At 50.5% G+C, this 13,856-nt stretch overlaps 5 protein-coding genes across 5 annotated transcripts; 4 read left to right on the plus strand and 1 right to left on the minus strand.

The window, feature by feature from the left end:
• Positions 1 to 603: 603 nt before the first annotated feature.
• On the plus strand, positions 604 to 2,626 carry ASPBRDRAFT_147190 (putative pachytene checkpoint component Pch2; the record flags this gene model as incomplete). Its single annotated transcript, XM_067619267.1, has 8 exons — positions 604 to 723; positions 771 to 846; positions 901 to 1,159; positions 1,221 to 1,276; positions 1,325 to 1,424; positions 1,473 to 1,824; positions 1,887 to 2,183; positions 2,246 to 2,626. The coding sequence occupies 8 exons, from the start codon at positions 604 to 606 to the stop codon at positions 2,447 to 2,449; spliced, it is 1,464 nt and encodes a 487-aa protein (XP_067482118.1). The 3' UTR covers positions 2,450 to 2,626.
• A 592-nt stretch (positions 2,627 to 3,218) lies between these two features.
• On the plus strand, positions 3,219 to 4,497 carry ASPBRDRAFT_40102 (ubiquinol--cytochrome-c reductase catalytic subunit CYT1). The gene is made up of 3 exons (XM_067624277.1): positions 3,219 to 3,448; positions 3,531 to 3,928; positions 3,996 to 4,497. The coding sequence occupies exons 2-3, from the start codon at positions 3,619 to 3,621 to the stop codon at positions 4,259 to 4,261; spliced, it is 576 nt and encodes a 191-aa protein (XP_067482119.1). The 5' UTR covers positions 3,219 to 3,448; positions 3,531 to 3,618; the 3' UTR covers positions 4,262 to 4,497.
• Positions 4,498 to 4,611: 114 nt separating this feature from the next.
• Positions 4,612 to 5,904, minus strand: ASPBRDRAFT_40103 (uncharacterized protein). Its single transcript, XM_067624278.1, has one exon. It carries the CDS (start codon positions 5,897 to 5,899, stop codon positions 4,706 to 4,708), a length of 1,194 nt encoding a protein of 397 aa, XP_067482120.1. The 5' UTR covers positions 5,900 to 5,904; the 3' UTR covers positions 4,612 to 4,705.
• A 1,103-nt stretch (positions 5,905 to 7,007) lies between these two features.
• On the plus strand, positions 7,008 to 10,799 carry ASPBRDRAFT_52862 (uncharacterized protein; the record flags this gene model as incomplete). Its single annotated transcript, XM_067626960.1, has 4 exons — positions 7,008 to 7,382; positions 7,435 to 7,590; positions 7,638 to 7,723; positions 7,781 to 10,799. 4 exons carry the CDS (start codon positions 7,008 to 7,010, stop codon positions 10,797 to 10,799), a joined length of 3,636 nt encoding a protein of 1,211 aa, XP_067482121.1.
• Positions 10,800 to 11,514: 715 nt separating this feature from the next.
• ASPBRDRAFT_465038 (3-deoxy-7-phosphoheptulonate synthase) lies at positions 11,515 to 13,470 on the plus strand. Its single transcript, XM_067625651.1, has 4 exons — positions 11,515 to 11,961; positions 12,032 to 12,086; positions 12,165 to 13,070; positions 13,132 to 13,470. Exons 1-4 carry the CDS (start codon positions 11,956 to 11,958, stop codon positions 13,293 to 13,295), a joined length of 1,131 nt encoding a protein of 376 aa, XP_067482122.1. The 5' UTR covers positions 11,515 to 11,955; the 3' UTR covers positions 13,296 to 13,470.
• Positions 13,471 to 13,856: the final 386 nt, after the last annotated feature.

The following is a 13,856-nucleotide window of genomic DNA, read 5'->3' on the forward strand; positions in this document are numbered from 1 at the left end:
CGATTTTCCCCAGAATTATCAGTGGGGCGATATATATTAATTCACAGCATTGTTCAGACGGAGTAAGTAGTATTGAAGTACTAGTAATCAGGTTACATCTTCCTGAGAGTAATTTCAACAGCCAGATACAGTAGTCACTTCAAGTGAGCTTATGATCACTGACTAGCATCGAGGTAGTACTTGCTGTATCGGCTTAATGAGACAGGTATTCCTGTCCCAAGTGATGGTTGCTATCTGCTTTGCCCAGGTACCAGCTTTGATGTACTTGCAATCGACCTTCAACTCCATTTGGGGTAAAGACACATGTTGAAAAGCCAATCTATATTGATTGTAGTTGCAATTAATTTTGGTCTGATCTGATTTACCAAGTACTAAGGGTGTATGCGTATGTTACACGTGCGATATAACCCAGGACCAAGAGGAGGCTATCAATTAATCCAAGCGATCAGGTGAATCGGAGGTGGCAGACATAGGCGAGGTTGTCTGTATTAGAACGTCGAGTTTCCTAGTATGAGACTACATCTCAGACCGGCCAGAGAGGTTCACCTTGCGCTCCTCGGCCTCCCTTCTCAGATTCGTTCCCACTTCGGTTTCACAAGCAAGATGGATGTGAGCACCAACAGTTGCAATGCGAGCCTAGTGGAGGTTCCTGAGCAACCTGTATTGCATGTTGAGGCTCGAGTGAAACGTACTAGATATGGCATTATCGTTCGCACCGATTTGGTAGGCTGGATCAATCGCTTGCGCTTTATATATTGACAGGACAGCAGATTAGAGACGAGGTTACAGAATGGCTTCTCAACAATTTTACCTTGTTGTCTGTTGGACAGATCATCTCTTCTTTCGGTCAGGAATCCACCAAGACGATCGCTCCCCGAAAGTCTTCCTGACGATGAATAGGAGGATTAAGCGAACCATATGCCCAAGCCTTGGAGTTCATACTTGTTGGCGAATGTAGCGGAGGCAATTCCGAGTCCGGAGCATATCCGCTTCAGCATGTGCAATTGGACGTGCAAGCGTACCAACTCCGCAGACGATCAGAGCAACAAAGCTTACAAAACACCCATATACTGGGGGATTCAACAGAAGCCGGAGATGGCGTCGCTACGGCAAGAATAATGGCCTTACCGAGCGCGGATCTGGATGGGTTATGGGAGACGTACGGCTCTAACCGACCTACTAGTTCTCCCCAGGCTGCAAGTAACTGATCTTTTGCATAGGTTGGATTACGATGAACCAGTACAGTCGAGGCTCCTTTCGGCTATTACCAGGATGGGTGAGGTTAAGCCCTTACAACTGGCATCTAATGACTGACTCTAACGAGCAGTCTCGTTTTCTGTTCGAGAACTCGATGAATGGACCATCAATTGGAATAGATTGATACTTATATGGGGACCACCAGGAACTGGGAAGACGAGCCTTTGGTTTGTGGAAGTGTTACATAGGGTGTGATTGGTGGCTAACTGATTTAGTCGCGGTCTTGCCCAGAAGCTTGCAATACGCCTGGGGACGGATTATCCCAAGAGCAAGCTATTTGAGATCAACGCATATTCTCTAGGAAGCAAGTATTTCGGCGAGAGTAGCAAGCTGGTAAATAATATGTTTGAGAACATTGAGGCGCTTCTCCAGGAGGAAGAAGATACATTCGTTTGCGTCTTCATGGATGAAATAGAGACATTAGTTGCTCGGAGGGACCGGGCACTGAGTAGCAATGAGCCCTTCGACGCCACTCGAGCAGTCGATGCGGTGCTAACAGGGCTGGACAAGCTGAAGCGGCATTCAAATGTTGTTGTCGTCTGCACCACTAATTTAATTACGGCGCTGGTAAGCTCCTATTGAGGGCAGGGTGCCATGCAATGACGCTGACGGTGTGCCCTCGGGTTTAGGATCAAGCCTTCCTCGATCGAGTGGATATCAAGCAATACATACCGCAACTATCTAGCAGACCTATATATAATATCTACAAGGACTGTCTAGAGGAACTGAGCCAAAGCGGAATCATTGAGGGCGTCTCATTCGACGTGGTACAAGTTACTCCGAACGATCCCCAGACGGCTTTGCAGTATGTGGAGCAGGCCGCGGAATACCTCATCCTCCCGACTTTTGACGACACGCTGCTGCACTATAGATCGTTCCCCGACTCTATACCCACGCTACTTGCTCATGCTGTCTCTGAAAGCGAGGTTAGTAATTCTGGACGGAAAATGAGCATTCGCTATGTTGGAGTGTTAACGATAGCGATTAGGGGCTCAGCGGCCGCACGGTTCGAAGACTACCGGCTCTATCGTTAGTCCTATATAGTAACGGTATGCGATGGGATATTCGGACAGCGATTGAGGTGCTGCGTACGGGAATAGCGTCGGAATGGCAGGCTAAGACGGAGGCGATGATGACTAGTATGGAGGAAGAGGATGACCTCTCGGGAACAACACAAGCCAATGACCAATGAGAGCGATGGAATTGATGGGGGAGTTGTGTGTGCTGGGGTCAGCGTGGAGGAACGGACCGGGGGTGAAGAGGTCGAAAATGGTGGGGAGGTAGCGATGACATTGGTAATTTGTGTGAGGAATTGAAGCCGTAGATGCTCTCTCGCAGGACTCTTCCCACGCTGTTATCGAGAGAATCGGGAGATGGTGTTGGTGGTCAGCAATAATCAGGTGGCCGCCGAAAATTGTTGTTCCGAAAAGTCGCGGTTTTCACCGAAGGCAGTTAGGACCGGGGCGGCAGCCAATCAGAACGAGGGTTTAGGCAATTCCAAACCCAAGAGAAACTTGACCCGTTCGACCAACCTCGACTTCACCTCCAAAAGCACATTCTCCTGTGCGCTCAGCCTTGTCCCCTCCCCCTCCCCTCTCCCCTTCTTTGGCTATCGTGCCTTCTTAAATACCCCATTGTCCGGAGGGTCTTTCACATCGTCAGTATGCTGGCACGTACTGTTTTGCGCAGCGTGCCCTTCCGGGGCGTCGCACGCCAGTCCTTGAACAAGACCTCCACGGTACGAACTTCCCCGACATCGACCGTCCATTGGGTCCAATGGACAAGGACAATCGCTTCCCTATCGTCCAGGAAAGCTTCTGTATCGGTTTTTGACTAACGAATCACCCAGCGTGCGTCTTCCTCCGCCGCCGGTGCCGAATCCGCCAGCTCCCCCTTCCACCTCACACTCGCTGCGTCCGCCGCAACCGCCGTCGCTCTCGGATCCGCCGCGTATCTCTATGGCCAGGAGGCTTTTGCGATGACACCTGCTGAGGAGGGGTGAGTGGATTATCGGTGATGCTCAAGGGAATGGTCAACGCGTAGCTGGCTGCTCCGTTGCTCCGACCGAGGCATCACCTCCCCGGTCCCGACTGTTTGGTACCCAAGACTGACGAACATCGATTTCAAGATTGCACCCTACCGCGTACCCTTGGGAGCACGCCAAGTGGAACAAGACCTTCGATCACCAGGCGTGAGTCTTCCAATTTCGGGCGAATTCTACCCTCGCCATCTCTCCCCGATACCGGCCATCTTACTCATGTTTTGCACTCCAGCCTCCGTCGTGGTTTCCAGGTCTACCGTGAAGTCTGTGCCAGCTGCCACTCCCTGACCCGTGTGCCTTGGCGCTCGTTCGTCGGTGTTATGCACACCGTCGATGAGATGAAGGCCATGGCTGAGGAGAACGAGTACGACACCGAGCCCAACGATCAGGGCGAGATCGAGAAGCGCCCCGGAAAGCTGTCCGACTACATCCCTGCTCCCTACAAGAACGAGGAGGCTGCTCGTGCTGCCAACGGTGGTGCTCTGCCCCCGGATCTCAGCTTGATCGTCAAGGGTCGTCACGGTGGCTGCAACTACATCTTCAACCTGCTGACCGGTTACCCCGATGAGCCCCCGGCTGGTGCCACCGTCGGTGCTGGCATGAACTTCAACCCCTACTTCCCCGGTACCGGTATGTCATAACTTGCACATCACACCTGACAATTGATTTGCCCGTGCTTAATTCTAACGATATCTAGCCATTGCCATGGGTCGTGTTCTCTTCGATGGTGTTGTTGAGTACGAGGATGGCACCCCCGCCACCACCTCCCAGATGGCCAAGGACGTCGTCGAGTTCCTCAACTGGGCTGCCGAGCCTGAGATGGACGACCGCAAGAAGATGGGTGTCAAGGCTATCACCCTCTTGACCGGTCTCTTCGCCGTCAGCGTCTGGGTCAAGCGTTACAAGTGGTCCCCGATCAAGACGAGAAAGATTGTGTACAGCCCCCCCGTTTCCCGGCGCTGAATGTTGCAGCGGACTGTATGAATTGCACACCGTGGAGGAAAAATACAGGCGGCTAGTGAGCCTTGATATAATCCATCGTCCAACAAGTCATGTTGGTCCCATGTCGCCATTTCCTTCAACCTGTCACTCTATTCGATGGTCTCTGCATGTTTCGTTAGATGTTACTCAGGACACTTGTATCTGTACCCTAGATATTTATTCTCCGTTGAAAATGTTGTTTCAAGATCCAATGTCACAATTTCCTTTGTCAGCTGTTACACATGTTGTATGGGCTTTTGGTATACAATAGCCGTTCTGTCTTTCACTGTGGAAAGGCTTAATAGAATGCCTACGAAAATCCCATGTATTTATTCTGCCATATTAGAAATTTGTCTTTTCTTCTATTATAGCCAGTGATGGAAATAACGTCATCACTGAGGTACTTTTATCTAGATCGAGATATTATTATCGCGTACTATTATCACCAATCGTCCTTTCCCCGTCCCCGAAGATACCCCGGAACACATTATCGTACGACTGCCACATCGTAAAGAAAACAGCATCCGCCAATCTAACCAGCCAGGGGGGACTGCGTCCATCCGAGCCTGCGGACACCCTCTGCAAAAGCAAGACCAGAAGTACCGGTGTCATCCAGGTACCCATAAACAGCACCTTCCCTACCGTCTGCCGCAGGGTAGTTATACGATACGGCTGAATCCCGGCAAGATATGTCCTGTACGCAACGGGGAAGTCATGCTCAGCCGCGCCCATGCTGATCAGGTTGAGATAGCGAGCCGAAGGCTGGGCATAGAACGGGTTCGGGCGGATGAGAGGGCTAACGCGCGAGACGAAACTGCATTGTTTCCGGCTTGTAGGAGTTCGGTTGTGAGTGGTAGCCTCCACTAGGTCCTCGGCCACCGCAGGAGATAGAAGCGTGTGGGCTTTGAAGGGCTTCGTGTTTGGACGCTCGGGGAGAGGGTCTGTTGGGTTGTAGGCCTTCGGGAACGGATAGCAGTCGACGACTTTGTCTTCGTATCCGCGTCCTCCGCCCTCTGTTGCGATTATCCGGGCATAGTCTTTGAGAGTGACCTCATAGACCACGCCGACGAGGGGCATGCTGGGATTATAGTCGGGACCCTTGTGGAGGAGATGCGAGGTCTCCTCGGTTGTGGGTTTCTCGTCTGATGCATTGTCCTTGTCTTGCTTTGGGGGTTTGCGAAGTCGTGTTGCTGCAAAACAGGGTTCAATGTAGGGTACACCTGGGAGATCGAAGGTGAGCCATAGATCTGGGACGACGACGTTGATTTGGGAAAGCGGTTTGATGCCTCGCCTTCCCAAAAAGGTCTCCGAGCATAAGTTCGAGCCGTAGGCTAGGTATAGGACGGTCTCATTTGGCGGTGGGTTGCCGTCTCCGATCTTCTCAAAATGGTGAGTCGTAACCTTGTCTGCAAGGTCAGTGTCCTTCTCGAGGGACCGATCTGCTGTCGACACTTGCCGCCTCTCGGGGGTTGTCTCGGGAAGAAAATGGCTAGTTTCCTCTTGGAAGGGACGTGTGTGGCCGGTCAAAGGGCTGAGTTCTTCGAGTCGCTCGTAGGTTTCGATCATGCTCGAGCGGCGTGTGCGCGGGATGGGGTGGCCTCCTTCCTCATCTCCACTCATTGCTGCCATCTTTCGAACAGCTGATTCAATTGGTTAATGATTCTTGTCGGAATCTTTCCTGTCCGTAAGTCAACCAGGGTGAGAAGGGTATGAGCAAATGTATATGTCCATTTTAATGATGACTCCGTGTTATTAAACCATGGCTGCTTATGCAGGCACCACGGCTCCCAGCGGAAACGCATAACAAGCATTCCCGGTCGTCCTTTCTGACTTGAGCGGAGCCGGAGTAGCCTCGGGACGGATACTCCAGCAGCCGGCTTACCAATATTCACGGATCCCATGGGATTCCCCATCCGTTCCCATCCAGCACATTCGACAGTGTCATTGCGAGCTTCTCAACGGCCTGGGGGAATGTGATATTGATATACTTCCCAGAGGAGCATTGTGCTTGCTAGCGCACTATCGCGCGATATCTAGCTAATCAAGTCGGGGCTAGTTGGGGCCCTGCGGAAGCGAAGCGGAGCTTATGCTGGCTGTCGATTGCGAATTCCTTACTATGGGATGCTTATTTTCACCCAACCTCATCTTGCTCAAGACCCCTTCATGTTTCCCTCCAATGTAAGCTGCTGGTTGTGTGCAGACTCGCGTATTTGACATTGTGAAGGCAATAAGCTCATTCTGGGTTCCGACTTCGCTATCGTGAGCCAGAGGGCAAAGTGCACACTCCACATCGGAAACTGCAAACAATGAAGTCCGCTTCTGGCCTTTGCAAAAGTCAGCAGTCTCTTTATAGCACTTATATAATAGAGGATGCATATAGCGTACCGTCCGTGGCGTTCGTAACGAGCCAATCTAATCGAGTGTGTAAGGGGCTGTCACAAGGTATCTGGCTTTTCAAGCTTCCTCGCCTATAAAGAAGTAGATATATGAAGTCATCGGCCCTCTTGATGGACTTCGCTATTAATATCAAGCTTTTGAGTGCTGTGAGCTAGACAGATAGACTGGCGATAGGCGTGTTTGTTGACGAAATTCAAATGAAGCCATTCCTGCCAAGTGCAAATATACCGTCATGTGATGAAGCATCTTACAGTCATAGAATACGTATTTTCCATGAACCACCCCTTCAAGTCCATGACACGCCACAGTATCTTGCCCCCCAGCTAGCAGAATGGCTTCTTCGCTTATCGATGCGCCTCAAGAAGAACCCGAATGGGCTTGCATCTCAGAGCTAGCGTCGCAGCTGGCCTGTGTAACGAATATTGGAGGCGAAAGCGAGGATAAATCCACGGTTTCGAAGCCTTATTATACTTGTCTCCTGGGTGACCCGCGGCTCTATACATTCTCAAACCAGCTGATTCAGGCCTTGCTACATCTTGAGTCGAAAGTTGATAACCGCAACATACACCAGCTACTGTCCATCCTGAAACAAAATTCCAAGCGAATAACTCAGGCGCTTGATCGCTCTTCACTACGTTGTCTAGCATACTTATTGCTGAATTCGGACGTGGAAAGCGTTTTGATGAATGGGCTTTACCTGCTGCTGGTTTGCTTAATACCTACGCGTGCGCTTCTCAGCTCTCTGATGGTTTTCATAGGATGAACCGCAATACATGAGGGACTCAGGCCATATGGTATACCAAGTAGCAAGCCCAACAATTGGGAACAGGTCCCAATTGCTGCAAGGAAGAATATTAAGTAAACTATACGCTCTGTTTTCCACAGAAAGACTAGCTATATGGCTACGGAAACTAGTGAGATCAATACAGTTCCTCCTTCTACCAATTCTCATTGTGAACAGGCTGGAAAAATATTCCTGGAGATGATTTCGGAGCCAGAGCATGATCATACCTTCCTCATTGAATCCCAGGATGTGGACATGTCACGGTATTTTACATTTATATATGAGTGACATTATCTGTGCTAATGCGAAGCGCTGACCAGGCTCTCGTACATCATACTCAATGGCACCTGTACTCTGAAACTGCTGGCAGCTATCATGATACATGCGCTACATAACTCTGGAATGAGCGACGAAGTTCTCTGGCCATCTGACAGTAGCAGGGACAGAGTCAGATTCTTTGGTACTCTACCTTCCTATAGGACTAATCCGCTGCAGCATCTTTACACCTTTTTCAATACGAAGGTTCCATCGAAAGGACCCAAGACGTCGAAAAACAAAGACCCTCAAAAGACGTCCTCCCTTCAATGGTGCTTTCTTCTTCGATCAACTCACCTGGATGAGACGCCCTTGACTGAAGGAATCAGTCTTACTACATTTGATGCGGGATGCTTAACTTTCATGGACTATCGACAGGATACAACGAGAGTGTGCCTAGAATATGTTGAGGTCCACGCCCAGAGTATTCGTCTGCCGGTGCGCACAGTTGTAGAAAACCCCTTGGTATATCGTCTGATGTTGAGTCTTTCTCAGCCTAAGTCGGTCCTGAAAAATGGCAGACGGCTATGCTTTGAAGGCCAAGTTCTAAGCTTGTTGTCAGATAAAGATCCAAGTGAGTTGCAGAGGGCCATTGAAGCATCCTGTCAGAATGACCGAGGCTCTGCAAGAACAGATGCTATATTTCGGAGATCTTCGTCAATAATATTGGAACTAGATACGTGCGAAGAAATTGCCAGGAAATCCTCTGGGTTTTCGCCTAACAATATACAGATGCAGGAGGGAGCCTGCACAGATCCGGCCTCAATACAGAGATCCGGCCAAATGCTGGATAAAGGCGCAGAAGAGATCGAGGAAGGCAATACCACGAATGCGAATCTGAATGTAGCCCATTCGAGGCGTCACAGTTCTCGGCAAGATTGTCAGCAGGCACATCATGCAGGCGAATCCCCAGTGCCCATATCAAACCCATCAATGCTCAGAGGAGTCTTGAGGAAACCAAATGGTAGATTTGCACCAAATCCAGGTACCGGCGGGAGAAGGACAAGTCGCTTGCGGAGTACGAACAGAGGCAAAGTCCGTCGATCTAACACTCAAGAGTCTATGGTCATCTATGCGCGACATCCCAAGCAGAAAGTATATACAACCAATTCCAAAGCTGCTGTTGACTGGGACGAGGATCTCAGACCTAGCGCCGATGAAGTGAAACGATCTTCGAAAGATGCAGAGATAACCTCAATTTCTTCCCCCTTGCCCGGCGAGACGTCTTTTGTCGGCAGTCGGTTGGCAGTTCCAGGCAAGAAGAGAGCAACCAAGGGGAAAAAGCAAACAACAAAGCGCAAGAATATATCATCTCGCCCTGCAAAAAGCACTGGAAACAATGTCAAAAAAGTGACAACTGTGACAACAGTGCCAACAGTTGCAGAAGATGCCGACAAGTCCGAAGATAAGGTGAAAAACAAATTATCAGGTGATGACTCAACAGGGAAGCTGGTACTTTGTTCGAGCAAAAGCGGCCCTCGGGATGTTGGCAAAGAAAGGATTGGGACATGTGCCATGACAGAGTGTGCTCATGTCGAGCTGGACTCTGATAATGCCATTTTCGGTTGTGACTCCGCTGTACCACAACACGATGGGGACCGCAATAGGTCGCTTGAAGACCAAGCCCCGGGAAAAAATGAGAGGTCTTTGGATTATCAGCAGCATCAGCTATCTGCAAGTGAGGTGGGTGAAGATAACAGTCAGGAGAATACGCCTCGGTGTCGACCGACCGCACGAGAACTTCAGGGCAGGGGCCGTGCAGTTGGGAACAAGCTGTCTGCAGCTTTCCAGCAAAACGACCCTTTATCAGGCCACAGCGGACACGAGGAAAACAGCTTGGAGCATATACAGAGGCAAAATAAGCTTACGAACGAGGATAAGCTCGTTTTGTCAGATACTTTATATGTCTCTGTGGGTGAGAGTGGTGTACAGGAACAGCTCGAGCTCACGGAGTCTAGCGTAGAAAGATATGCCACCTATGAAGGGAACTCGCCCTTCGAAACGCCAAACATGAATTTCACGAGCAAATTTGATGATGACCTTTATACAGGATGTTCTCTCCAAAGGCATACGAACAGAGGCAACACCTTCAAGATCGATGACGAGGAGCAAAAAGGGGTGTTCCAATCAGAAAGTCCTGCGGCATCAAGTCCATTACGTGAGGGAGAAAGTCATTTCGATGAAGAATTTGACTCTGAAATGTGCAACGAAACCCTCGGGGCTGCGGGGGATACCTGCAGTTCTGACATGCACGAGAGAACATCCGTGGACATAGAGAGCCCGCGGACTAGGCCAGAGAAGAGAAAAATAGCTGCACTAAATCCAGACTATATGCAAGATGGCCCAACTACAGGGAACCATGCCGCAAAATCTGGTTTCAAAAAAGAGACCCGGCGCTTTGGTTGGAGAGATCACATGTATCCCACGAAGCGATTGAAAGGCACTCCAAGATCAACCATCGTGGATTCTGATGGAAGTCCACGCCTTTTGTTTCATGTTATGAGTGGATGCATGGTCCACAGGACCGACATGGAAGACTGGACCCCCACCAGCGAGCACGTTCGGGGGATCATGAAGGATGGGAAGATCGGGACACACAGTGATGATCTACCTGCATTATGCGAGCGAAACGTAATTCCGGGATCAGAACATTCCGCAACCTGCACGAACAAAGTGAAGGATGTATTGACCTTTCAGGATCGTCTGATGGCATGTGCAGGTAAACCCACATCAAGCAACACACCGCTCAGAAATGCCGCACAATCAATTCCTGATGCACGCTTGACATTGAGACGCGATACCAAGCCTCATGCGACATGCAACTCGCTACCTCGGGTGACAGTAGTTTCAGACCAGTCATCGGCTCAGCCAGATTCGCACAAGTCAGTGATAACTGCAGATGACGTTCTGGAGAACACCAGCTGGCAGACATCCCTGCAAGTGCTTCACAAGAGAGCGCAAGGCATGCTTCTTGCGACAAGCGAGGTAAGTGACATCCCGTGGCGATTCCAGGTGGTTTACTGAACTGGCCACAAGCATATAATCCAAGAGATTGAAAGTGAGAAAAAGACGATCAACGAGGTCTTGGAAGTGTATCGGCGAGATTGTCACCGGGTCCTCGATCAGCTCTTCGAAGCCCAAGATGAACGGATAAAATTGTGCCAGCAACAGATGAATTCGATTCGCGAACACCATACCGGAGTATGCCAGGAGTTAATGCAGCGCCTCGAGCGTGACGAGCAGCGGCTTCAGGATCGCATGCAGTTGAGAAAAATGCACTGAAGCCCGGCTTCATCATCTCAGCTCAGCTTCTGATGCTCCGACTTGATGACGAGGTTTCCGATCCGGACTGACTCGGATCCGGACTGTATACACTTCAACTGAAGTCTCATGTTTACTCGGGCGATGGCTCTGTACTTATTTCTTACAGCCACAGCTAGTCGTGTCTGCAATTCGTATTCCGCAACACGTAAGGGGCGAAATCCAGATCCCGAGAGAGATTAGTGCCAACGTAGCCTCCCAAGCCAGGATGATCCGAAACTATATACAAGGTTTCCGCCCCCATTCGAGGTCGTAATGGCAGCAGCACTACTAAGGCTGACCATCCATCCAACGCCGGACTACGCCTCGGGCATGTGGTACGGAATAACGGATGACGGACTACGGAGTATCCATTCATGCTGATCCGAGCAGGAAGAGCAGGAATGAGAGACGCATGGAGAAAGTAAGCCAATGACAGGCGATACCGCGGGCGAGGCGCTTTTTTGGACCTCGCGCCATTCGTCCGTTCACCGGCATATCACGTGCCGATTACCCAATGAGGAAGGGATGACTCGACACTTGCCAAAGCAATGGTAACTACTTTTTTCTTTTTTTTTTCGGGGCCTTTGCTTTTAGAGAGACTCTGCAAGGAGACAATTCCAGATATTCTTCTCATACATTTTCCCTATATATATTCATTGAGATTCCACCCGGTTGCAGATCTGAAATCTCAAGAACTCTTCAATCTACCATCGATCCAGTGTAGCCAATACTTTTTGAGTCAACCGATCTTCCTTCCCTGCCTTACTCATCATCCCGTCGGGCATACTATCTACCTATCTCACTATCAATCCTGCTATCGCCTCTCATCTCTCCATCTGCCCCTCCGTCTGTCCACTTCCGACCCCGCCGCACCACCATGTCGGTATGTTTTTGCTTTTTTCAATGCATCCCAACCTGCTCAATGGCAATGTTGATACTCATGCTACCTCCAGTTCTTCATTGAAAACCCTAATGTCGGGGACAGATGCTCCCTGGAGGATTCCAGAAGTAAGTGCGCCTGTGACTCACCTCTTGCAAATTTCCGTCCCCCCCCCATTAACCCTCGGTTTCTCTGCGTCTCTACAGTCCGTGGATACAACCCCCTCACACCCCCTAACCTCCTTCAACATGAGATCGCCATGACGGAAAAGTCCCGGCAAACGGTCATGGAAGGTCGTGAGGAGGCGATTGCTATCGTCCAAGGCACAGACACCGACCGTCGCCGTTTGCTGGTAGTCATCGGCCCCTGCTCCATCCACGACCCCGATATGGCCCTCGAATACTGTGACCGCCTCATGAAGATGAAGGAGAAGTACAGGGATGAGCTGCTGATCGTCATGCGCTCCTACCTCGAGAAGCCCCGTACCACTGTCGGCTGGAAGGGTCTCATCAACGACCCCGACATTGACAACAGCTTCAAGATCAACAAGGGCCTGCGCACCTCCCGTCAACTCTTCGTCGACCTGACCAACAAGGGTATGCCCATCGCCAGTGAGATGCTAGATACCATCTCCCCCCAGTTCCTGGCCGACTGTCTCTCCGTCGGCGCCGTTGGTGCTCGCACCACCGAGTCCCAGGTCCACCGTGAGCTGGCCTCGGGTCTGTCTTTCCCTGTTGGTTTCAAGAACGGTACCGACGGCTCCCTGGATGTGGCCGTCGATGCCATCGGCTCCGTCAAGCACCCCCACCACTTCCTGTCCGTCACCAAGCCCGGTGTCGCTGCCATCGTCGGTACCGTGGGCAACCCCGACTGCTTCGTCATCCTCCGTGGTGGCAAGAAGGGCCCCAACTATGATGCCCAGAGCATCACCGAGGCCAAGGCGAAGCTGACTGCCCAGGGCATGCCGCCCCGCCTCATGGTCGACTGCAGCCACGGTAACTCTCAGAAGAACCACAAGAACCAGCCCAAGGTGGCTGCTGTTCTGGCCGAGCAGATCGCCGCTGGAGAGACCGCCATCATGGGTGTCATGATTGAGAGCAACATCAACGAGGGTATGTCCTACCACCCACCCATTTTTTCCATCTTACCATCCTACTAACATCACCACAACAGGCAACCAAAAGGTCCCGCCCGAGGGCAAAGCCGGTCTCAAGTACGGCGTCAGTATCACCGATGCCTGCATCCACTGGGAAGACACGGAACTTGTCCTGGAGAACCTGGCACAGGCTGTACGCACCCGCCGGGAAAAGCTGGCTGTCAACGGCAACTCCCAATAAATACGGTCCACAACATCAATCTCAGTTGCCACTCAAAAACACTAGCAGTTGGTTGGGACTTGTCTTCTTCTTTTGCATTTCTGTTAACAGCTTGTTCCCCTATGGGAATTCAACACATTATGCTCAGCCATACCACCATTCTTCTTCTCTTGACGCATGGGTTGATTAAGGGATTGGGTTTTTCTTTCTCTAGCGGTTGTTGATTCACTATTCTGTTTCTTTCTTTCGGATGAGTGAGATGAAAAAAAGTGATGTCTATTCTTTTTATATATTCTATATTTTCGGGACTGTAGTGCATGGTTTATTCAGAGATTTCGGTGAAACTAGTTCATTTTGTGGCTCCTAAGTTATGTATGGATATATATCATGGGACAGATGTCAGCCTTACATCATTGGGTTACTTAATGACAGTACCTTGGCAGAAGGTCTCAAGCATGAAAGATACTCATGGCCCCTGCCTGGCCTGTGTGTTTTGGAAACACATCCGTCAGTATCGTGTGCAGTGATGTCGGCTATAAGATACGTGACTGGGAGGAACTGTATCAGCATGCGAGAGAGCAT

Source organism: Aspergillus brasiliensis (assembly GCF_001889945.1).
Source record: "Aspergillus brasiliensis CBS 101740 unplaced genomic scaffold ASPBRscaffold_3, whole genome shotgun sequence".
Classification (NCBI taxonomy): Eukaryota; Fungi; Ascomycota; class Eurotiomycetes; order Eurotiales; family Aspergillaceae; genus Aspergillus; species Aspergillus brasiliensis.